This window comes from Notolepis coatsorum, assembly GCF_963971535.1.
Source record: "Notolepis coatsorum genome assembly, chromosome: 4".
In the NCBI taxonomy this organism is placed as follows: domain Eukaryota; kingdom Metazoa; phylum Chordata; class Actinopteri; order Aulopiformes; family Paralepididae; genus Notolepis; species Notolepis coatsorum.
In genome coordinates, this window is record NC_140168.1 from 190,568,792 (window position 1) to 190,595,223 (window position 26,432).

The 26,432-nt window shown below is 49.2% G+C and overlaps 1 protein-coding gene across 1 annotated transcript in view; it reads right to left on the minus strand.

Annotated features, from left to right (window-relative positions):
* The window catches only part of arap2 (ArfGAP with RhoGAP domain, ankyrin repeat and PH domain 2), a gene marked incomplete at its 3' end in the record, with an annotated part of 497,512 nt that overhangs the window by 144,305 nt on the left and 326,775 nt on the right, over positions 1 to 26,432 (minus strand). The window contains 1 exon segment of the mRNA XM_084312192.1: positions 24,606 to 24,750. Coding sequence (XP_084168318.1) covers positions 24,606 to 24,750 — 145 coding nt within the window.

The following is a 26,432-nucleotide window of genomic DNA, read 5'->3' on the forward strand; positions in this document are numbered from 1 at the left end:
TTTAAAATACACTATTTGTGCTGTTATTTATGAGGATTATAGCCCTACCTCTCTTCATACAGTTACTGGGGCAACATACTTGGTTAATGTGCAGATGCTCTGTGTATAATTCAGGAGTACATACCGCTCCGCTGCACACCGGCCTGTAATTAATGTAGCCATATATCATATTCATACTTATATTTGCATGCCTGCTCTGACGCACCCTTTGTTCTGGGTACACGCACCTGTAAATAGCCATATCACGGCAGGGGTATTAGTGAGATACGATATGATGAGATAAGATTAGACATTCCTTTATTGATCCCCTTGGGGGGAAATGCGGGTGTCACAGCAAAGCCGGGGTAAAATATGAATATAGAAATATGAGAAAAAGAAACAGTGTAAACTATATAATTATTAACTCTGAATATAAAAATATGAGAAAAATAAACAGTATACGCAAGGTGCAAGTGATAGTCTGTATGCCCCATCGGTTATAATATACGTTACAATAAATATAGCCAATAAAAGAAAAGAATATATAAACAATATATAAACATATAAAAAAAAATAAAAAAAAAAATAACTAAATGCACACAGTGGCTCAGGAGGTAGAGCTGTCGTTTGGTAATTGGAAGGTTCCTGATTCGATTCTGTCTCCTCCCAGCAGCATGTGTCGACGTGTCCTTGAGCAAGACACTTAACCCCCTTGCACGGTTGCCTCCGCTGTCGGTGTGTGAATGTGTGAGGGAATGTGAGGCACCGGTTGTAAAGTGCTTTGGATAAAAGCAGCAGCTAAATGACTAAATGTAAATGTAAAAGCACTATATAAATGCAGTCCACTTACCATTTACCATCCTGTGGTGCGTTTTTCTCTCACATTTACCAACCTGACAGGGAATGCACATATACCGTGCATAGAGTATGCATACGTTTAGTACATATATACTCTCAACATTTCTGTACATACATGTCATTTTGTACTTTTCCATCTCATCATTAATTCTATCTTTATTTTTTTTCTATTATTTACCTTTATCTATTCCATATTGTAACTGAGGGGTACAATTCCCTGACTGTATTGAAGAGTATGGCATATTAAACCACTACTAGTTATGTACTTTAATTACTGGCCATACAGTACATGAATATATATGGTGAACACCCACACAAGAATACGGCAATGACACATAAAGTACTATTTAGAGGGTATTTATTATTATCAAAGCAACGTTAGGTTACAGATTGAGAATTATGCTTGAGCTTGTATGGCGAAGAACACACGTAAAGTAAGTCAATAGCGTAAGTCAATGAGAATAGTATGAATACTAAGATGGGTCTAAACTGACGCCACCTGTGGCATAGCAATTACATAGGGCACACTAGTACCAGCTGGAGACACTGGGGGGTTCCCTCCGGGTGTAAGGCCGGCCGGGGTAGAGGAATGTTCGGGTACAAAGTCTGGGTCAACGAGGAATAACGAGGTTCCAGATACAGGAGCCAGTGCAGTACTCCCTTGATCAGTAGACAAAGCAACAGCTATAATCCAGTATGCTCGACAGCATGGAAGACAGCTAGCCAGCCTCTTCCTAGAGGCGGGCTCGAGTGATGATCCTCATGGGGGGTAGATCCCAAACGATAGTGGGGTCGACGGTTCTCTGCTCCAGCAGTCACGGTACCAAAGCAATATAATCCAACCAGAAAAGGTTCTGCAGTCGCCGGGGTAGGTTCTCCGGTGTACATATCCAACGGTTCTCGTCTAGGACTCCTCGGGTGGGGGCACGAGTTTAGGCCGCCCAGCCTGGATAAGTGCACTAGCTATATACACGACGAACCGGTGGTAATGCTGGTCACTGAAGAACGGTAGCCGCACGATACACTATATGATAGACTATTACTTCACATTAGAATAAGTCGAACTCAACGGTACTGCGTTAAACTCTGACACTTTAGCAATCTATTCGCACGCGGTTCTCAAGGCTCTATTCAGAGGCAAAGTTGCTCACTTCACTGCACGTTGTCTCGTGGTGAAGGCATCAAGGTTTAGAAGACAAGTGCTAAGCGCTGCTGTTTCCACCTGCGCCGTATTTATACGTAAGGTGAATTATCTAGTGCTAACCTCAGTTCTGTCTCGTATTACTGCGCAGACTCTGGACATGTTGAGACATGCCTGGAGTTGCCTTTGAACTTGCCGTTGGGGGCTTGGTCGCTGGCGCCTAGGGGTCGCTGTCCAATAGGAGAGCGAATATTATGGTCTGGTTTGTACCCAGGTAAAGGGATATTCCGTGTATATATACAAATAATATACAAGGGAGATCAAACGATATACAAATATTATACAAGGGATCTCAAGCAATACATATATATATATTCGGTTTAATCTGACCCTTTGTAACAGCCGCCTCCTAATTAGTCCGCACCTAATTAGATAAAGCAAAGACAGATTAATAGTCCTGTCAACTACTCAATGTATGTTGTGGGGAGTAGGGCAATCTACAAAGTCAGTGGGTCATGATCGTCATCCAGGGAGTCAGGGAGCCTTGGCAACTCTATCAGCCTCGCCACGGGTCGGGTGTATGTCCGTCCCTGGACAAGAACTTCTGCCGCTCTGACCTTTCCGTCGGCACCAGTGATCACTTTGCTTACGCGGCCGGCCGGCCACATAGCTCGGGGTAGTGACTGGTCCACGATCATGACGACTGTGTCCTCCATCAAGTTGTCTCTATCTTTTACCCATTTCTGGCGGGTTTGTAGAGACGGTAGGTAGTGGAGGAGGAAACTGTTCCAAAACTTGTCAGCCAATACTTGACTGTACCTCCACATTCTTCGGCCGTTCGCTTCTTCAGGTCTCTACACCGTCTGTGGGAGCGCGGGGTCCAGCCGCCCATCAAGAGAGTGTTGGGGGTGACTGGGTCGACATCTGCTACATCACTTGAGACGTAACCGAGGGGCTTTGAGTTCAATACTCCCTCGATCTCGGTGAGGACTGTCGTGAGGACTTATTCAGCCACGGTCTGGGCCCCAAGCACGGCGTACAGGGCTGTCTTTATTGAACGTACTTCTCGTTCCCAGGTTCCCCCGAAGTGAGGGGCGTTCGGGGGGTTAAACTGGAAGTCGATCTGAGAGGGAGCGAGGTGGGTCTTAAGTTCTGAGCCCATGGCTTGGAAGCTCTCTCTCAGCTCTCTTTCTCCGCCTTTGAAGTTTGTCCCGTGATCAGACAATACTATAGACGGTTTTCCTTTTCGCGCTGTGAATCTCCGGAAGGCCATGAGGAATGAGTCCGTACTCATGGTCGGAAGGAGTTCTATGCGTATTGCTCGGGTGGTCATGCATTTGAATACAATGCCCCACCTCTTCTCCGTCCCTCTTCCTTTCTTCACGTAAAGCGGGCCGAAGCAGTCCATGCCGGTGGAGTTAAAGGGCTTGTCGCCAAGTCGGAGGCGACAGGGAGGCAGGTCAGCCATCCTGGGTATACTGGGCTGTGCTCGCCACTGGTGGTCTGGTCGAGTCCGCTGTAAGCGTCGTACTGCTTCTCTTCCATTCAGTATCCAATAGCGACGTCGGATCTCAGCGAAGACTCTCTCTGCCCCAGCGTGGTGCACATCCTCGTCGTATTTCTTTATGATGAGCTCGGTGACCTTGTGTCGGCTGTTGAGGACTATAGGAAACTTGACGTCATCCGTTAAGTCCGGGGCTCGTCTCAGACGACCACCCACTCTGATGAGGTCATGGGCGTCGCGCTCAGGGGCCAAGTGGAGCAGTCTGCTGTCTGATGGGACTGGCTTTGATCCCTGCAGACAGTCTAGCTCGTCGGGGAACGAGTCTCTTTGGGCTCGCTGTAGCATAAGGAGTTCTGCTTCTTCGTAGTTAGCTGCATTAATGTCAGTAGTGGAGGGAACCTCAGGGTGGTGCCACAGGAATGTCTTTAACTGCGCACTCTCAAGGGTGGGGCAGTCGTCTATGTTAGGGTCGGTGGGGACTGGTGTGTGCGTCAACCCACAGAACATAGATTTCTTGATCTCTGCCTCCTCTTGACTAGCCTCCCGAGGGGTGGGGTTAGGCCACTCTTCTTCCGGGAGCTTGAGTAGGAGGGATGGCTCGGGACCTTCGGGATCACGGTGGTCTCTCTGCCGCCGAAAGCGCTCTTGGCGGGCTGGAGGGAGCTTCTCTAGTATTCGTTCTACATTAGAGTTAGCATATAGTTCATGTCTCCCTTTCTCCTTTTGGGACCCCAGCATCCCTACCAGGGATTGTACCTTGATAGAGAGGTCATCCAATGATATATTGTCTTTGGCTGGGGGGAGACGGTCTATAGTTCTTATTTCTTGTATCACGTAGTCCCATATGCGTCCATAACGCTGGTCGAGGGCCACTAGAGCTGCGGAGTATGGGGTGCTTGAGTTGGAATATGCCAGCACTATATTATGCGCTCTGGGCACCTTGAGATGCTTGAGGAGGATGGCATATTTGTACGACTCTTCAGGGTCGTCGGACATCATAGTCTCTAAGCACATCCGTAATTCTGTGTACTGTGCTCTGTCCTCGTGCGTAAAGTCGGGGAATGTCGGTGTGCCAAGGTACGATGCCATGGATGGCTGGCACATTGGTGAGCGTAGGGGAAGAGGCCTCCTGGGCGAGTATCCCCGTACGTGTTGTCGTGGGCTGGTACTTGGTGGGTACCAGAGGCCGGGTACCCAGGTGCTGTTCCTCGGTGCCGACTGTGCGTCAAAATCACCCGTGAGTTGAGTCGGGGGTTTGTAGCGCAGTGACTCGGGGGTGAAGTCTGGGCTGTACTGGGCCTCCTGGTCCTGAGTACGTTGCTGCTGGTGGGCTTGACTTTCCTCCTCTTCCTCTTCCTCTTCTAGGTGCTGAAGTCTTCTATTCAGTCTCTCGGCGGCGTAGGCCGGTTCTTCCCGGTTGCTGGGTCTCGTATGGACCGGTCGGGGAGGCGGTTCGGAGACGTAGATAGGATCCTTCTGCTGGCCGGGTTCCGGGTCACTTGGTCGGGTAGGGGAAGGTGCCCTAGACCCTTGTCGTGATGATGTCCTGGAGCTCCGTGCGGAGAGAGGGGGTGTCGCCCTGGCAATCAATTGTTCTATTATCTGCGCCTGCAGCCGGTCGCGCTCTGCTTCGCGCTGGGCATGGGCGATGTCGCGCTCTGCTTCGCGCTGGGCATGGGCGGCGTCACGCTATGCATTGGCGGTGTCGCGCTGTGCATTGGCGGCGGCGCGCTGTGCATCGGCGCGGCCTCTTTCAATGTTCTCTTCCGTCTGGAGGTGTCTGGTCTCCAGTCTTATGCGGTCGTCTTCACTCCTTTGTTGCGCCTGGAAGCGCTCTCGCTCGGTTGCAGAGTGTTCGCGTTCACTAAGGGCTTGCGCTTGGAGTTGCGCGTGAAGGCGCTCTCGTTGGTCTGCAGATTGTTCGCGCTCGCTCGTCTGTTGAGCCTGAAGGCGTTCTCTTTCCATGGTAGAGTGTTCGCGCTCACTTAATTGTTGCGCCCGGAGGCGCTCTTGTTCCATGGAAGAATGTTCGCGCTCACTAAGCGTCTGTGCTTGAAGTCGATCGCGTTCAGTGGATGCTGCCAGGGTGGCGATGAATGCCTGTGCCAGCATCTGGTCCGCTTCGCTGGGGGATGACACTGACGGAGGTGATCGGCTTCTGACAGTGCTCGTTGGAGATCTGTTCTCTGGGCGCACCCCGAGGTCCATCTCCTGGGCGTGGTGTGTCGGGTTCTGTCCCTGGAGCGCTTTCTTTATCCTGGAGCTCTCAGGGAACTATCCCGTTGACGTTGTCTGGGGGTATAGTCATGTCATGTCCCCCCTGGTCCCCCCCGTGAGCTTGGTCAGTTTCGTTAGAACCCACTGGGGTCTCTACTGGCAGGGTCGCCTGGTCGGTAGGATTTGACATGCTTTGACTATCCGCTTTATCCGCATTTAACGTCTGTTTAAAGCTAGGTGTTACAAAGGGTCAGATTAAACCGAATATACATATTTATTACTTGATATATATTGCATAGTATTTGTATATCGTTTGATATCCCTTGTGTATTCTTTGTACATATACACGGAATATCCCTTTTACCTAGTACAGACCATAATATTTCGTTATCCTATTGGATAGCGATCCACTAGGCGCCACTGCCATACCCCCAAGGTCTAGTTCAAAGTCACCGCCAAAGACATGCCTGGACATGACCGGCTCTGCGCAAGAATACGAGACAGAAATAAGGCTGGTACTAGTTTGTCCACCTAACGTATAAATACGGCGCAGGTGAATACAGAAGTACTGTTACCCAATAAGTTGAAGCCTCACACCACGATACAACGTGCTGTGAAGTGGGCCCGTTTTGCCCCGAAATAGAGCCTTGAGACCGCGTGCGAATTGATAACTGAAGTATCAGAGTTTAACGCTGTACCGTCGAGTTCGACCTATTCTATTATTCAGTAATAGTCTATTTATGTATAGTGTATCGTGCGGCTATCGTTCTACAGTGACCAGCATTACCAACGCTTCCTCGTACCAGCTAGTGTGCTTATCCAGGCTGGGCGACTTAACCTGGTGCCGTCATCCGAGGAGCCCTAGACGAGGACCGTGTGGATATGTACACTGGATAACCTACCCGACGACTACAGAGCCCTTTTCGGCTGGATTATATTTGCTTTGGTCCTGTATCTGATGGAGCGGAGAATCGTCTACACCCACAACTGTGTGGGATTTACCCTGTGAGGAGCATCGTCGAGCCCGCCTCTAGGGCGCCTGAGGCTGGCTAGCTTTCTTCCATGCTGCACCGCATACCGGAGAATAGCTGCTGCTTTCGTCTGCCGATCAAGGGAGTAATGTACCGTCTCCCGTAGATGGAGCTTATTGATTCCCCGGTGATCCAGACTTTGCATTCGAACATTCCTCCCCCTGCTGGCCTACAACCGGAGGGACCCTACTAGTATCTCCCGCTGCCCTACTAGTGTACCATAGATATAATTCCTACGATACAGGTGGTATTCATTATCTCCTGCGTAATATTCTAGTGGACTTACGCTCTTGACCTATTCATGCACATTCTTCGCCTTACAAGCGCAATTCATAGTTATCATTCTGTAACCTACCGTTGCTGCTAATAAATATTATTCTAACCAAGATTTGTTGTGGAACCGTGTCATTGTGGAGGTGTTCATCTCATATACCTGTGTACTGTATGGCCAGTAGTAATGTACATAAGACAGTAGTGGTTTAATGATGCCATACTTATTAATACAGTCAGGGAATTGTACCCCTCAGTTACAATTGGTCCTTCGAGCCGGAGGGTAATTAGCGTAATATTAATATAATATTAATATTAACATGGCCAATGATGAACACTCCACAAACGGTTATCCTAAGCTAGATCGCCCGACGCGCAGACGACAGCCACCTTCTTACCTAGAGGACTACGCTGTCAGTCTACTACCTAGCTTTATACAGACGTTAAACGCGGAAAAAGCGGATAGTAAAAGTATGTCAAACCCTACCGACCAGGCGACCCCGCCAGTAGAGACACTAGTGGGTTCTAACGTAACTGACCAAGCTCACGGGGGGGATCAGGAGGGACCTGACATGACTTTACCCCCCGCCGACGCCAACGAGGTAGTCCCCGGAGAGCTCCAGGATAAAGAAAGCCCTCCAGGGACGGAACCCGACCCACTACCAGAAGAGACGCACACCCAGGAGATGGACCTCCTCGGAGTGCGACAGGAGAACGGATCTCCAACGAGCACTGCCAGAAGCCGATCACCTCCGCCTGTGTCTTCCCCCAGCGAAGCGGACAAGATGCTGGCGCAGGCACTCATTGCCACCCTGGCAGCCTCCACCGAGCGCGAACGAGCTGCAGACCAACGAGAGCGCCTTCACGCGCAACTCCAAGCGCAAGCCCTCAGTGAACGCGAACATTCTGCAACCGAGCGAGAGCGCTTCCAGGCGCAACAAAAGAGTGAATACGACCGCATAAGACTGGAGACCAGACGCCTTCAGACAGAAGAGAACATTGAAAGAATCTGCGCCGAGGCGCAGCACGCCGCCGCCAATGCGCAGCGCGACGCCGCCAATGCCCAGCGCGAAGCAGCGCGCGACGCCGCCCATGCCCAGCACGAGGCAGAGCGCGACCGGCTGCAGGCGCAGATGATGGACAAATTGATTGCCATGGCGACGCCCCCTCACTCCGCACGGAGCTCCCGGAGATCGTCACGACAAGGGTCTAGGACACATTCCCCTACCCGACCAAGCGACCCGGGACCCCGCCAACAGGAGGATCCTGTCCACGTCTCTGAACCCCCTCCCCGGCCGGTCCATACGAGACCCAGCAACCGGGAAGAACCGGACCACGCCGAGAGACTGAACAGAAGACTCCAGGACCTAGCAGATGAAGAGGAAGAGGAAGAGGAGGAATGTCAAGCCGACCAGCAGCAACGTACTCTGGACCAGGAGGCCCAGTACAGCCCCGACCAGCAGCAACGTACTCTGGACCAGGATGCCCAGTACAGCCCAGAAGTCAGCCCCGAGGCACTGCGCTACAAACCCCCGACTCAACTCACGGGTGAGTTTGACGCACCGCCAGCCCCGAGGAATAGCACCTGGGTACCCGGCCCTTGGTACCCACCAAGTACCAGCCCAAGACGACACGTAAGAGGAGACTCGCCTAGGAGGCCTCTCCCCCAACGCTCACCGATGTGCCAGCCATCCATGGCATCGTACCTTGGCACACCGACGTTCCCGGACTTCACACACGAGAACAGAGCACAGTACACAGAGCTACGAATGTGCTTAGAGACAATGATGTCCGATGTCCCCGATGAGACGTACAAGTATGCTATCCTACTCAAGCACCTGAAGGTGCCCAGAGCGCACAATATAGCGCTGGCATATTCCAACTCTACTACCCCATACACCGCGGCTCTAGTAGCCCTCGACCAATGTTATGGACGCATATGGGACTACGTGATACAAGAGATAAGAGACATCGACCGTCTCCCCCCAGCCAGAGACAACAGAGCATTAGATGACCTCTCTATCAAGGTACAGTCCCTGGTATAGATGCTGGGGTCCCAAAAGGAAAAAGGGATATACGAACTGTACGCTAACTCTAATGTAGAGAGAATATTAGAGAAGCTCCCTCCCGCCCGACAAGAGCGTTTTCGGCGGCAGAGAGACCACCGTGACCCCAACGGCCCAGAGGCATCCCTCCTAGACCTGTCTGAGTTCCTCGCCAGGGAGGTCAGCAGCTTACGACTGGACACGTTCGTATGGAGTGGACCAAGCCCAAGACCAGGACCTCGGGGATCAAACGATAACCGCCGGTCGGTGACCGTTATGCACCAAGCCGAATCAGTACCGCAGCACAAGAACCACAACACCCCCTCGACGAAAGAGGAGTGGAAGATTGAATGCCAGTACTGTGAAGGGGAACATCGGCTGTATCAATGCGACACTTTCGGGAAGCTGACCACGGACGAGGTGAGTCAGTGGATCAAGGACCACCGCCGCTGCTTCCGCTGCGCGAGCAGCCATATGGCAGCTGAGTGCCGCTTGAAGAAGAAGTGTAGCAGGTGCGGCGGCACCCACTTGGAGGTCCTGCATGACATCAACAAGCGTCCGCCAGGACAACAAAGTGGGCCCGTCACGGTAATGTACCAGGCCGAGGCGGTGGCACCAGTACCAAAGATCCACCGGACCGCTCCCTGGTGTCCTGACTGCTACAGCAGACACTGGGAGTCACGGTGCTACTCGGACGACCGCGAGTCGGCACCACCCCAGACGATCCAAAGCAACCGACCAACAGGAGTGCTCCACATTGACCAGCATAGCGGGACCCCCCGAGTGCTCATCAAAGTGGTCAGAGTGCTCCTGAGCTACGAGGACAAGGTCCTGGACACTTACGCCATCCTGGACGATGGGTCTGAAAAGACTCTCCTCCTCGCTTCTGCCGCAGCCCAGTTGGGCCTGCGGGGTGCCAAAGGTACCATGACAATACGTACCATCAGAAGGGACCAGAAGACCATAAAGGGTGAAAAGGTCTCCTTCAAGATAGCAGCGGTGGACCAGCCCGAGAAGCAGTATAGTATTACCAACATCTTCACCAGCCACGACATAGGCCTATCACAGTACACCTACCCCATCCCACAGCTGATGGCGAAGTATGTGCACCTACGTCAACTACCTATACCGCTTATCGACGGCGCCACACCGACCCTGCTCATCGGCTCCGACCACGCGGACCTCATTCTCCCAATTGAGGCGGCCCACATCGGACCCAAAGGATGCCCAGTCGCGGTTCAGACCCGACTGGGGTGGACGCTCCAGGGCCCCCTCTACGGACTTGACAGTCAACCCACGTCTACACGCTGCCTACACACAAAGGTGAGCGACACCGGCCACTCCCTCGTACAGCCCGATGAGAGACTATTGACATTAAGCGAGAGGCCTGTGAGAGAACCGTGGGCACAAGAGGGAGTTCGGAACTCCACCCCCCTCAGCTGCGCTCCAGACGTAGCTGACCTCGAACCCAGCACCCCAAGCGACTCCTTGATGGGGCGGCCGGAACCGGCCCCTCCTCAGACGGGGTACAGAGCAAACAAGAGAAACAGACGGAGGAGGTGGAGGCGCAGCCAAGCACCGATCAAAGCAGTCTCAGGCCCGCTTCCTCCTAACCCCCCTACCATCCCTTCCAGCCCGTCAGAAGCGGGTCAAGGACGGGGACAACTTAAAAGTGGACACAGTCGTCGTGATCATAGACCAGTCACTACCCCGAGCTGCGTGGCCGGCCGGCCGCGTAAGCAAAGTGATCACTGGTGCCGACGGAAAGGTCAGAGCGGCAGAAGTGCTCGTCCAGGGGCGGACATACACCCGACCCGTGGCGAGGCTGATAGAGTTGCCAAGGCTCCCCGACTCTCCTAATGACGACCATGACCCCCTGACTTTGTGAACTGCCCTACCCTCACAACGGACATTGAGTAGTGGACAGTGCGGTTAATCTGTCTCTGCTTATCTAATTAGGTGCGGACTAATTAGGAGGCGGCTGTTACAAAGGGTCAGATTAAACCGAATATATATATTTATTACTTGATATATATTGCATAGTATTTGTATATCGTTTGATATCCCTTGTGTATTCTTTGTACATATACACGGAATATCCCTTTTACCTAGTACAGACCATAATATTTCGTTCTCCTATTGGATAGCGATCCACTAGGCGCCACTGCCATACCCCCAAGGTCTAGTTCAAAGTCACCGCCAAAGACATGCCTGGACATGACCGGCTCTGCGCAAGAATACGAGACAGAAATAAGGCTGGTACTAGTTTGTCCACCTAACGTATAAATACGGCGCAGGTGAATACAGAAGTACTGTTACCCAATAAGTTGAAGCCTCACACCACGATACAACGTGCTGTGAAGTGGGCCCGTTTTGCACCGAAATAGAGCCTTGAGACCGCGTGCAAATTGATAACTGAAGTATCAGAGTTTAACGCTGTACCGTCGAGTTCGACCTATTCTATTATTCAGTAATAGTCTATTTATGTATAGTGTATCGTGCGGCTATCGTTCTACAGTGACCAGCATTACCAACGCTTCCTCGTACCAGCTAGTGTGCTTATCCAGGCTGGGCGACTTAACCTGGTGCCGTCATCCGAGGAGCCCTAGACGAGGACCGTGTGGATATGTACACTGGATAACCTACCCTTTGGGTCCGATGTGGGCCGCCTCATTTGGGAGAATGAGGTCCGCGTGGTCGGAGCCTATGAGCAGGGTCGGTGTGGCGCCGTCGATGAGCGGTATAGGCAGTTGACGTAGGTGCACGTACTTCGCCATCAGCTGTGGGATGGGGTAGGTGTACTGTGACAGGCCTATGTCGTGGCTGGTGAAGACGTTGGTGATGCTATACTGCTTCTCGGGCTGGTCCACCGCTGCTATCTTGAAGGAGACATTTTCACCCTTTATGGTCTTCTGGTCTCTTCTAATGGTACGGATTGTCATTGTTCCTTTGGCACCCCGCAGACCCAGCCGGTCTGCGGCGGATGCGAGGAGGAGAGTCTTTTCAGACCCATCGTCTAGGACGGCGTAAGTGTCCAGGACCTTGTCATCGTAGCTCAGGAGCACTCTGACCACTTTGATGAGCACTCGGGGGGTCCCGCTATGCTTGGGGTCTATGTGGAGCACTCCTGTTGGCCGGTTGCCTTGTTTGGTTAATCTTCGCTGGTGGGCCGACTCGCGATAGTCCGAGTAGCACCGTGACTCCCAGTGTCCGCTGTTGCAGTCAGGACACCAGGGGGCGGTCCTATGGATCTTCGGTAGTGGTGCCACCGCCTCGGCCTGATACATCACCGTGACGGGCCCACTTTGGTTTCCTGGCGGACGCTTGTTGATGTCGTGCAGGACCTCCAAGTGGGCGCCTTCACACTTGCTGCATTTCTTCTTTAAACGGCACTCAGCTGCCATATGGCTGCGCGCGCAGCGGAAGCAGCGGCGGTTGGCTTTGATCCACTGACTCACCTCGTCCGTGGTCAGCTTCTTGAAAGTGTCACATTGATACAGCCGATGTTCCTGTTCACAGTACTGGCATTCAATCTTCCACTCCCCCTTGGTTGGGGGGTTGCTGTGGTTCTCGTGCTGCGGCACTGACTCGGCCTGGTGCATAACAGTCACTGACCGGCGGTTATCATCAGATCTCCGAGGTCCATCCCTTGGGCTTGGTCCACTCCACACGAACATGTCCAGTCGTAGGCTGCTGACCTCCCTGGCGAGGAAATCAGCTAGGTCTAGGAGGGATGCTTCTGGGCCGTTGGGGTCGCGGTGGTCTCTCTGCCGCCGAAAGCGCTCTTGGCGGGCTGGAGGGAGCTTCTCTAGTATTCGTTCCACATTAGAGTTAGCATATAGTTCATGTATCCCCTTTTCCTTTTGGGACCCCAGCATCCCTACCAGGGATTGTACCTTGATAGAGAGGTCATCCAATGCTCTATTGTCTTTGGCTGGGGGGAGACGATCAATATTCCTTATTTCTTGTATCACGTAGTCCCATATGCGTCCATAACGCTGGTCGAGGGCCACTAGAGCCGCGGAGTATGGGGTGCTTGAGTTGGAATATGCCAGCGCTATATTATGCGCTCTGGGCACCTTGAGGTGCTTGAGGAGGATGGCATATTTGTATGACTCATCGGGGACGTCGGACATCATAGTATCCAAGCACATCCGTAATTCCGTGTACTGTGCTCTGTCCTCGCGCGTAAAGTCTGGGAACGTCGGTGTGCCAAGGTACGATGCCATGGATGGCTGGCACATTGGTGAGCGTAGGGGAAGGGGCCTCCTGGGCGCGTCTCCCCGTACGTGTTGTCGTGGGTTGGTACTTGGTGGGTACCAGGGGCCGGGTACGCAGGTGCTGTTCCTCGATGCTGACTGTACGTCAAACTCCCCCGTGAGTTGGTTCGGGGGTTTGTAGTGCAGTGACTCGGGGCTGACGTCGGGGCTGTACTGGGCCTCCTGGTCCAGAGTACGTTGCTGCTGGTCGGGGCTGTACTGGGCCTCCTGGTCCAGAGTACGTTGCTGCTGGTCGGCTTGACATTCCTCCTCTTCCTCTGTTAGGTCCTGGAGTCTTCTAGTCAGTCTCTCGGCTACGTAGGCCGGTTCTTCCCGGTGGCTGGGTCTCGTGTGGACCGGTCGGGGAGGGGGGTCGGAGACGTAGACAGGATCCTCTTGTTGGCCGGGTCCCGGGTCGCTTCGTCGGGTAGGGGAAGGTGCCCTAGACCCTTGTCGTGATGATCTCCGGGAGCTCCGTGCGGAGCGAGGGGGTGTCGCCATGGCAATCAATTGTTCTATCATCTGCGCCTGCAGCCGGTCGCGCTCTGCTTCGCGCTGGGCATGGGCGGCGTCGCGCTCTGCATTGGCGGCGTCGCCCTGTGCCTCGCGCTGGGTATTGGCGGTGTCGCGCTGTGCATTGGCGGCGTCGCGCTGTGCATTGGCGCTGGCATGGGCGGCGTCGCGCTGTGCATTGGCGGCGGCGCGCTGTGCATCGGCGCGGCCTCTTTCAATGTTCTCTTCCATCTGAAGGCGTCTGGTCTCCAGTCTTATGCGGTCGTCTTCACTCCTTTGTTGCGCCTGGAAGCGCTCTCGCTCGGTTGCAGCGTGTTCGCGTTCACTAAGGGCTTGCGCTTGGAGTTGCGCGTGAAGGCGCTCTCGTTGGTCTGCAGATTGTTCGCGCTTGCTCGTCTGTTGAGCCTGGAGGCGCTCTCTTTCCATGGTAGAGTGTTCGCGCTCACTAAGCGTCTGTGCTTGAAGTCGATCGCGTTCACCCTGAAGTCGATCGCGTTCGGTGGAGGCTGCCAGGGTGGCGATGAATGCCTGCGCCAGCATCTGGTCCGCCTCACTGGGGGATGACACTGACGGAGGTGATCGGCTTCTGACAGTGCTCGTTGGAGATCTGTTCTCTGGGCGCGCCTCGATATCCATCTCCTGGGCGCGCTTCTCTTCTCTTGGTTGTGTGTCGGGTTCTGTCCCCGGAGCGCTTTCTTTATCCTGGAGCTCTCCGGGGACTCTCCCGGTGACGTTGTCTGGAGGTATAGTCTGGTCATACTCGTCCCCCCCGTGAGCTGAGTCAGTTTGGTCTGAATCCACTGGGGTCTCTACTGGTCGGGTCGCCTGGTCGGTAGGATTTGACATGCTTTGACTATCCGCTTTATCCGCATTTAACGTCTGTTTAAAGCTAGGTATTAGACTGACAGCGTAGTCCTCTAGATAGGGAGGTGGCTGACGTCTGCGCTGCGGGCGTTCTAGCTTGGGAGAGCCGCTTGGGGAGTGTTCACCGCTGGCCATGGTTAATATCAATATTATATTAGATATTACACTGATACCCTCCGGCTCGAAGGACCAATTGTAACTGAGGGGTACAATTCCCTGACTGTATTGAGAGTATGGTATTATTAAACCACTACTTAGTTATGTACTTTAATTACTGGCCATACAGTACATGATATATCTGGTGAACACCCACACAAGAATACGGCAATTACAAAGAAAGTTCTAGTTAGAGGTATTTATTATTATTAGAGCAGCAACGGTAGATTACAGATTGAGAATTATAATTGCGCTTGTAAGGCGAAGAACACTTAAAGTAGGTCAAGAGCGTAAGTCCATGAGAATAGTACGATGGGTATAAACTGACGCCACCTGTAGCATAGCAATTACATAAGGCACACTAGTAGTCAGCTGGAGACACTGGGGGGGTTCCCTCCGGTTGTAAGCCGGCAGGGTAGAGGAATGTTCGGGTGCAAAGTCTGGGTCAACGAGGAATAAAGAAGCTCCAGCTACGGGAGTCGGTACACGTACTCCCCTTGATCGGCAGACAAAGCAGCAGCTATAATCCAGTATGCTCGACAGCATGGATGAAAGCTAGCCAGCCTTTGGTCCTAGATGCGGGCTCGAAGGTGCTCCTCACAGGGGTAGATCCCACACGACAGTGGGGTAGACTGTTCTCTGCTCCAGCAGCCACGGTACCAAAGCAATATAATCCAACCAGAAAATGGTTCTGCATTCACCGGTGTAGATTATCCTGTGCACTATCCAACGCATTAAACTAGGTTGAACTTGACGTTATTTCACTAAACTCTGACACTTTTACTATCCTATTCGCACATGTTATAAGTGCTCTATTTAGACGCAAGGTTGCTCACTTCACTTGGTCGTTGACTCGTGGTGAAGGCTTTACTGGTAATGAACGAACCGATACTTTGAACGAATTGCTGCTGTTTCCACCTGCGCCGTATTTATACGTAAGGTGAATTATCTAGTGCCAACCTCAGTTCTGTCTCGTATTACTGCGCAAACCTGGACATGTTGAGACATGCCTTGGCGTTGCCTTTGAACTTGCCATTGGGGGTATGGTCGTTGGCGCCTAGGGGTCGCTGTCCAATAGGATAACGAATATTATGGTCTGGTTTGTACCCAGGTAAAGGGATATTCCGTGTATATATACAAAGAATATACAAGGGATATCAAACGATATACAAATATTATACAAGGGATCTCAAGCAGTAAATATATATATTCGGTTTAATCTGACCCTTTGTAACAGTATCGGTAAAAAAGCCAACATCGAGCATCCCTAATATTTATAATAATTATTATTATTAAATATACTTATTTTCTGATCTGGATGATCACTGAATTACTTTGCTGTTGTGTTGTGTGTCTGAGGTGTTCTCATGTTCTCCGGAAAAGAAAATGTAATTTAAGTAATTTCACCATCACACATTGTATTTTCTACCTTTCATTGGTTGTATTTTACATCATTTTAAAATGTGTCCCAATAGCCCCCCGTTTGGCCAGGGAAGGTTGTTTTTGCACTCTTTGAAAGTTATCACTTCCAACACTACGGCAATCTACTGCTTTACTTACCCTAGTACAAACCCTATAAAGTCCTGCTGTGTCTCTGTGAGGATGTGTGTGAGAGACAGTGAGTGGGAGGGAGGGAGGGAGGGAGAGTAAAATAGAGCAAAAAAGAGAAAGCTACAAATAGATATAGAGAGATATAGATATAGATATAGAGAGATAGGGAGAGCGATATATATAGAGAGAGATAGAGAGAGATAGAGAGAGAGAGGAAGAGATAGAGAGAGAGAGAGAGATAGAGAGATAGAGAGAGTGAGAGAGATAGATAGAGAAAGATAGAGAGATATAGAGAGATATAGAGAGAGATAGATATAGAGAGAGAGAGAGAGAGAGAGAGAGAGAGAGAGAGATAGAGAGAGAGAGATAGAGAGAGAGAGAGAGAGAGAGAGAGAGAGAGAGAGAGAGAGAGAGAGAGAGAGAGAGAGAGAGAGAGAGAGAGAGAGAAGAGAGAGAGAGAGAGAGAGAGAGAGAGAGAGAGAGAGAGAGAGAGAGAGAGAGAGAGAGAGAGAGCGAGAGAGAGATAGAGAGATGATGAATAAAAGAAAGCAAGCAAATTAATTATGCAGAGCGAAAAGAGAGGATACTGCATTCAGAGACGACAACTTTGAGGCATATTAGGACAGCGCTGTACGACTAGCGTTTCTCAAGGTCAGTGTACATAAAAGCGGGTTTTGAAAAGCTTAGCGGCAGGAATTGAAAACACAAGAGTACAGGTGAATTCAGGATGTGATCGGGTAGAGAGTGCAGCCATTCAACTCGTCTGTGAGGGAGAGACATGGAGATGAGCATGACAGGCCAGCTAAAGGGATTGATTGATTGATTGATTGATTGATTGATTGATTGATTGATTGATTGATTGATTGATTGAAAACTTTATTAACAGATTGCAAAATGGGTACAATACAGTACGGCTTAATACACACAATTGTTAAGGGGATGCAGACCAGAGAAAGACTTTCGTCTTGTTTACATCAGCGTCCCCCATTTTTTATTCATAATTCATTTTCAATTCATGCATTTTCAATTCATGAGGGAACTTGTGATTCGGAGATGCAGGTACTGTAGATTTGGGGGGGAAACCTGTTGTTCCTCAATAAATAGTTAGCACTAACGTTAGGCCTGACCTAGTGTTGTGGTCTGCTAGTCAGCGGTTAGTTTATTTTATAGAATTGACCGTGCCTTGGGAGGATTCAGTGGAGGTGTACAAAAGGAAAAAAAGCGTAGATATGCAGATGTGGCAACATAACCTGAACAGCGAGGAAGGAAAGAAAGGGTTTGTCCGGTGGAAGTAGGATGCAGAGGATTTATAGCACAATCAACTTTATCACTATTGGGAAGGCTGGGGATTCGTGGGCGGAAATTCTCGAAAGGCTGTAAAAGAAGAGGCAATGAAAGGAAGTCGTGGATTTGGTTGAAAATAAATATTGTCAGCTGGGGGCCAATGTAAACAAGGGGTAAGAGTATTCTTTTTCTGTTGTTTATGTTTTATGTGGGATATTGTTTAAGTTGAAGTTATTTATTAATGTTTACCCAGGGATAGTGTACATTAATCAACATCTTCAGTTTACACATAATGTAAATGTGCCAGAATTAGCTAATGAGCTAGTTTTCATCTGTAGTCCCTGCCTAACAAGCATGTCTTTATGGTGTGGGATGAAACCAGAGTACCCGGATAAAACCCACGTGAACACAGGGAGAACATGCAAACTCCACACAGAAAGGCCCCCTGCTGGGGTTCGAACCCAGGACCTTCTTGCTGTGCCACTGTGCCACCCGTGATTTATTAGCAGGAATAATTATATTTTCCACATAGGATATGATATCACAAATAAGTTCTGCATGTGGGTAGTGAGAGCTAGCATGGAGGGGGGTGGTTCTGGGATGCTGGAACCAACTGTTGAGCAGTCAGTTCCAGCGCTAGTCACTAGTGTGATACTAATTTGACGAGACACCAGTGAAGGGATGTGTCCACTTGATAACCCTGGTCCTATGCTGGCTCTCACTGCCTATCTACATGTTGGGTTGTGGTGACCATTAGGGGCCAGGTGGTAGGGTAGGTAGCATCTATCTATCTACACGTTGGGTTGTGGTGGCCATTAGGGGCCATGTGGTAGGGTAGGTGGCATCTATCTATCTACACGTTGGGTTGTGGTGGCCATTAGGGGCCATGTGGTAGGGTAGGTGGCATCTATCTATCTACACGTTGGGTTGTGGTGGCCATTAGGGGCCATGTGGTAGGGTAGGTAGCATCTATCTATCTACACGTTGGGTTGTGGTGGCCATTAGGGGCCATGTGGTAGGGTAGGTAGCATCTATCTTTCTAAACAGTTGGGTTGTGGTGGCCATTAGGGGCCATGTGGTAGGGTAGGTAGCATCTATCTATGTACACGTTGGGTTGTGGTGGCCATTAGGGGCCATGTGGTAGGCCAGGGTATGTAGCATCAATCTATCTACATATTGGGTTGTGGTGACCATTAGGGGCCATGCAGCAGGGTATGTAGCATCGGTATAGTCAAATAGGCAAACTATCTCGCCAAGCTGCAGCGGGTGATTCACTCCGCGGAAAGGGTGATCGGCTGTCCCCTGCCCTCCCTCAGGTCCCTGCACGACTCCAGGGCGCTGAACAGGGCGAGGCAGATCATGGCCGACCCCTCCCACCCCGGTCACAGCCTCTTCACCCTGCTCCCCTCTGGGAGAAGGCTGAGTATCCCAAAGGCTGTGAAAGCTCGTCACATACTGAGCTTCTTCCCCTCAGCCGTCAGGCTGATCAATGCCTCAGGGGGCCGTTATGGGCCACAGTGTACATTCATAGTGTGCAGTTCCATAGAATAACTAGAAAAGTGCACTTAACAAAAACACTGACCGCTCTCGTCATGGTTATTAGCATTAGCATGAGCATGCATGTTAGGAAGCATATGAAGGGTGATAGGAAGCGTGTGAGGAAGCATAGGAAGGATGTTAGGAAGCACAGGAAAGGTGATAGGAAGCATAGAGAGATTCCAAATATGAGGGGGCAGGGCTTATTCCAGTGGTCAATGATGGGAATTAATTCATAAATGTGCATACATGTTCTTATTGTATAGGTTCAGTTTGTCATTTCCATGGCGTAAACAGGGGTCATAGAACTGATTCCCTGAGTGTTCAAAAGGTGTAACATTATACTGAGTATCTATTTCACTGGACAATGATGACAATTATTTCAAATAAAATAATTGTTGACCAATTTGAAAAATCCTGGGCTTGCAGTCAGCCTGTGTGCCCAGTTTCATCCACCACGGCTTTGTAGTTGGCAAAATTAGCTTTGGATGGACAGACAGAGACATACACGCAGCCAAACACCCGACTTCGCTTGGTGGAGATAATTATTTGTGGAGATAATTATTTGTAGGCATGTCAGACTTATCTGGGACTGGGTTTCCTCATTGCGCGCTCATCCTTATCTCTGCATCACCGCGGCACAAAAGGGCACTTGTGTTTCATCATAAATTCCCCAGAACCTCAGTGAACGAATGCGACGGGGACACTATATAATGAACACCATGATTCACGGGGGGGGGGGGGGGGGGGGGGGGCCCGCGCCTCTGTGAAATTACCCCAAACGCCACGTTCGTAATGACACCGCCGCCTACGGGTTCCTGTAGCACGTCAATAGGCTGCCGGTGGGAGTGTGTCATCTGCATACGTTAATTTATGAGCCGCGGGCAGTCAAAGGGTGAGGCGGTCCGCTCTCCCTCCCCGCAGGCAGGCACGCCGGGAACTGCGGAGGTTGGTGGAAACGAGGGGGAGTTTAATCTAGTGAAACTCACAGCCATTATTACCACCGGAGAATATTAAGGATGGGGAAACGAGATAATAGCCTTTCTGGAGCGACGCTATGACCTGTAACTGCTGCGCGATAGAGACGCGCGCACGCACTCCGTGACCACGCTAGCTGGCGGTGGCCGCGCGTATAAACGCAGCGCATTAAACGGGTCATACTTTTAAGGAACCAGATGTGTCTTTAATGGCTGTATAAATAACGTTTACAAATCAAGACATTGTTCCCTCCTCTCCATAGCATCTGTTGCTGCCATAATGGGCTTGGCTTGACGATTTGATCATAATCTGCTATTAGACCGGCGCTCGCTCAGGATAATAGACCCGAGAGCTGAGCAAACAGAGACGCACCTGTGCGCGCGGCCAGGTTTACAAGCGAAAGCGTATGGACCCCGTCGACAGGGCGCGCGAGTGTGTGGACGTCAGTGATGCGCACGCACACACTCATAACAGAGCCTGGGAGAGGACGGGTACTAGAAATGCTTGCCTCTTTTCAATTTACAGGTACCTTTGTGGGTGTGTGCGGGTGTGTGTGTGTGTGTGTGTGTGTGTGTGTGTGTTGTGGTGTGTGTGTGTGTGTGTGTGTGTGTGTGTGTGTGTGTGTGTGTGTGTGTGTGTGTGCGTGTCTACAGGTTCCATAAGGACAAAGTTTGTCCGTTCGACTTTACAGGTTCCATAAGGACAAAGTTTGTCCGTTCGACTTTCCTAACTGAATCATAATGTGACAGCAGGACAAGGTGGTGTTAGGGAGACAGACGGAGGACGGGGGGGGGGGGGGGGGGGGGGGGTGGTGTTGGGCAGTTAAAGCCTTGCAGCTCTTCTGCGTCTCCTCCCAAGTATGACAGGAAATATGAGGCTCATAAAATCCTGATAGGTGCTGTTAAATTAAATGAATGCTTAATTTCACTTTATGTCGGCACAAATGACAAGGGGAAGTTGTGTAAACAGCAGGGGAGCATGTGTGTGTGTGTGTCTGTGTGTCTGTGTGTGGTGTGTGTGTGTGTGTGTGTGTGTGTGTGTGTGTGTGTGTGTGTGTGTGTGTGTGTGTGTGTGTATGTGTGTGTGTGTGTGTGTGTGAGCAAAACGGTCGCAAATTAATCGCATATTTTAAACGGATAATTTTCAAGTTTTAATACTCTTATCAACATGGGAGTCAACAAATGCTTGCTTTATGCAGCCATTTAACACAAACGGATGACCCTCATGCGTTGCAAATTTGCATCAAATTCAAAACAGAGTGAAAAATAACTTAAAAGAAAATAATACATTTAAAACAATGAATAAAGTGTGCATGAAATAATAGGGGAAAGAAAACGTTAGGAACTTGTTACATTCACCCACACAAGGGCTGATGACTCACCCGCCCCCCCCTCTCTCTCTCTCTCTCTCTCTCTCTCTCTCTCTCTCTCTCTTCTCTCTCTCTCTCTCTCTCTCTCTCTCTCTCTCTCTCTCTCTCTCTCTCACACACACTTTGAGTCAGAAACAAGCATAGTATCAATGAGAGTATCAATAATACACCTGAGCGAAAAAAGAAGTTAAGAAAAAAGAAATCATGCATTAAGAAAAATAGTGGCGTTAAAAGAATTGTGCGTTAATGTGTTAATAACACGTTTACTTTGACAGCCATAATAATTACTTATTGTAGAAGTAATATATTTACATTTTGTATCGGCCAAAGTCCAAGACAAAAAGCACGAAGCACGAAACTAACAATTATTGTGATCGGGGGTGAGTGCTCTCACCCACACTGATACAAACACAGCTCTCACCACTAGACTAAGACACCCACCCTGATACAAACACAGCTCTCACCACTAGACAGACACCCACCCTGATACAAACACAGCTCTCACCACTAGACTAAGACACCCACCCTGATACAAACACAGCTCTCACCACTAGACAGACACCCACCATGATACAAACACAGCTCTCACCACTAGACTAAGACACCCACCCTGATACAAACACAGCTTTCACCACTAGACTAAGACACCCACCCTGATACAAACACAGCTCTCACCACTAGACTAAGACACCCACCCTGATACAAACACAGCTCTCACCACTAGACTAAGACATCCAGCTACCCTGATACAAACACAGCTCTCACCACTAGACTAAGACACCCACCCTGATACAAACACAGCTCTCACCACTAGACTAAGACACCCACCCTGATACAAACACAGCTCTCACCACTAGACTAAGACACCCACCCTGATACAAACACAGCTCTCACCACTAGACTAAGACACCCACCCTGATACAAACACAGCTCTCACCACTAGACTAAGGCTACGTTTAGACGGAGAGAGTCTGAACAGAAACCGCAAAAGTCGTCTTACGGTCTCACTTTTAATTTTGCGTTTAGACTAGCGTTTTGGGATGGAATTCTCCGTGCAGACGAGGCTGTAAAGACGGAGCCCCGCTGTCACACGATTGGCGCATATGTCACATGACGTGCTGTGAAGACCCGCCCTACTCTGCCTCTGATTCGCAGACTGTGGGTGGGGAATGTGATTGGACCAAAGCAGAGTCACTCACAGACAGTGGGTCCAGTCACGCCGCGGGACATATTCTTGTGTATTTAAAAGTACTGCCAATGTAGCCTTCAGGTGATCGCCATGGATAGAATCAGACATGCTTTGTTTACGCTTCTAGCAACACATCATGCACAGCATGCCTGTGATGTAAGCAGTACGCGCGACAAGAGCCTTGACAACCCTTTCGTCATCGTTTTATGCGGTTTGCCAGTTTAGATGATAGCGCAAAGGTTTATCGTTTCTAGGAATTCCACCCTGGAAGGTAGTCTCACTTTTTTGCGGTTTCACCCCGTAAAAACGCCGTTTCCGTATAAACGAAAGGCACATCCGAAAAAATATTTTTGCGGATTCACCTGCTAGCGTTTCCGTCTAAACGGGGCCTAAGACACCCACCCTGATAAACACAGCTCTCGCCACTAGACTAAGACACCCACCCTGATATAAACACAGCTCTTATTAGCTAATGTGCATGCGGTCTAGTGTGTACTGTAGATACAGATGTAGCTCTCAGGTCTCTGAGCTCTGCTCTGCTCTGCTACTGCGGTAATCATGCACCATTAACCTGGCAGTGCTGTTAACAAGGCGTTAACAATACTGCACCCTTGCAGTTCGATTTTTAAGAGCTGGATCTGTAGATACAGTATTATGCTACACATACCCTACCACATGGTCCCTAATGGCCACCACAACCCAATGTGTAGATAGATATATGCTACATACTAGGGACGTCCCGATAAAAAATGTTTGCTCCCGATCCGATCCGATCATGTGATTTTGAGTATCTGCCGATACCGATCTTTCCCGATCCGTTAGTAACCGATTTGACGATTTTTTGTCAGAAACTGGCGAAGCGAGACAAACCCCTCTGTTGCCTCAATAGCCCCAGTCGAGTGCGGTGGCTCACATTACATTCCCCCCGAGCCCCTGAGAATGTGCTTCATACGAGAAATATTCAAAGTTTCAATCTGTTTGCACATTAGTATACATTCACAGTGTTTGACTTACGTAATGATTTGCTCCATTTCGGTCTGAAACGCAGACGATAATCCTCACAAAGCGAATGTTGACGTTATCCAGGTGAACGTTAACTTCATTCAAGCGAGGCATTGCAATCAATACAGCTGTTTGGCAAAGCACCAGCCGCCTCCCCCATTCCTTTGCTCGCTCTCGTTGTTGTTTGTGGCTGTTTCTCAGGTGGCGTATTAGATTGGTCGTGTTGAACTCTGTTCTTTCCTCCACGTGGAAGGTCCGCCTTGCAAACATTGCAACTGGCTATTGGACTGGCTTCAGTTTCAATTTTAAAATGCTTCTTCTGACATTTTGTCTAGCTGCTCCGAGTCATCAGGTGGACATAACCTGCCGGTGTTGAAGAAGCATCGCGTTGTGAGCTTGTATGTCTGCTATTTTCGGCATACATCACTGTCGTGCGATAGTGTAAATCAAAGGAAATGCATTTGTTTTGGCAAATTCTTCTGCTCTGTGCGACAATAAATAAATGAATGATGATATGTAATTTTATGACTATTTCATTTTTTGACTCCCGATTTTTTCCCCCGATCCCGACCTTCTGAAAATAATATGATCGGCCCCCGATCCCGATCACGTGATCGGATCGGGACATCCCTACTACATACCCTACCACATGGCCCCTAATGGCCATCACAACCCAACGTGTAGATATGTAGGCAGTGAGAGTCAGCATATCACCAGGGTTATCAAGTGGGAACCTCCCTTGGTCTTTCATGTGTGTGTGTGTGTGTGTGTGTGTGTGTGTGTGTGTGTGTGTGTGTGTGTGTGTGTGTGTGTGTGTGTGTGTGTGTGCGTGCGTGCGAGTGCGAGTCTGTGTCCATACCCTGCTCCAGTCATGGTCTCTGTGTTGCTGACAGCCAGGCTGACCACCTCCCTGACGTCCACTCGGCCTGCGGGGGCGGGGCTCTGCTCGCTCTCATAGTAACTCAGGAAGCCTCCCTCTAGGGTGCACCAACGCCGCGCCATGTCTAAAACACACACACACACACACACACACACACACACACACACACACACACACACACACACACACACACACACACACACACACACACACACACACACACACACACACACACACACACACACACACACACACACACACACAGTTTCAAGTTTCTTTAATAGTTGTCATAGTAAAATACAGAATACTTTTCGATGAAATGCTTTTTTCTGTATGAGCTCCTGAGAGTGTGCTAGATAAAATAGATTAAAAAGTATAAAATAGAAAAAGTCAAGAGTATGTAAACAAAAAGTGTTCAGTCAATCAATATACATATATACAATATACAATACAGAGTAAAAAAAGAGTAACAGTGTGGTACTGTACAATGCAGCAATGGGATGAGGTACAATTTAGGGTGAGGTGCAATGAGGTATGAATTGTAGTGCAAATCTCTTTGCTAATAAATATAAAGTGTGTTAAAGTGTGTTAAAGTGTTTAAAGTGAGTAGAGTGGGTTTTTACGGTGAGTGTTTATTTAAAGTGAGTGTGTGCGTCTGGATGTGTGTGCTGTGAGTGTGTAGATGATGGGTTGTTAAATAGTGTCATTGTCTTCGAGCATCCTTGTGGCCTGCATGACGCACGTTTGTATTCCTATTATTATTGGCACAGGCGATACATTCACCTACATTTGTTCACTAGATCATTCCTGTAGATTTCTTACATTGCACTACGAATACACAACGTTAACGCCTAACCTCAGGCAACAGCCTGGAAATGTTCTGAAAAAGCTCCAGCATCGCCCAAGGCATTACAGATGTTTGTTTTTACAATAAGTCATGTTTCTGGATTGCTTCTCCTCGATCGGTATGATGTCTTTACTTATATATATATAAATAAATAAATAAATAAATAAATAAATATATAATAATATATATATATATATATATATATATATATATATATATATATATATATATATATATATATATATATATATAAATAAATAAATAAATAAATAAATAAATAAATAAATATATATATATATATAGTAGACAAATATGTCCTAGACCAAGATGGTGACATGTGCACAACGCGAGGCTTGACGTCTCTCCAGTTTGTGTCTTTATACCTGTCTCACTGTACATATTAATACTACAACTGTACATTAGGGGTGGGGGGGGAAATCGATACGTAGTAGTATTGCGATACTTTGCGTGGCGATACTGTATTGATACAGGGACGCCAAGTATCGATATTTAATTATTTATAAAAAAAATGTTTTTTAAATAAATGTTGTATAAGGAAGTTGCATTGTTCATTTCAATACCTGTAATAGTACAGTAGTCCACACACATGTACATTCAGTTAAGTTGGAATATGACTGTAATACAAAGTTCAGTTTGTCAGGTACATGCAACACAGATTACAGTGTTTACATCTGTCTGATTGAGAAAATACCATGTTCTACAATAAAAATTATTGAAGTGAGATGAACAGACTGAACTTTATTTTATTAGATAAAACATGTTGACAACGTTTTACTTTGCAGTTGAAAAAAAGTAATACATCGATATATCGCAATATTAATATCGCAATACTCAGCATATCGCAATATATTTAGTATCGCATCGTGACTCAAGTATTGTGATAGTATCGTATTGTGAGGCATCTGGTGATTCACATCCCTACTGTACATACATATGAT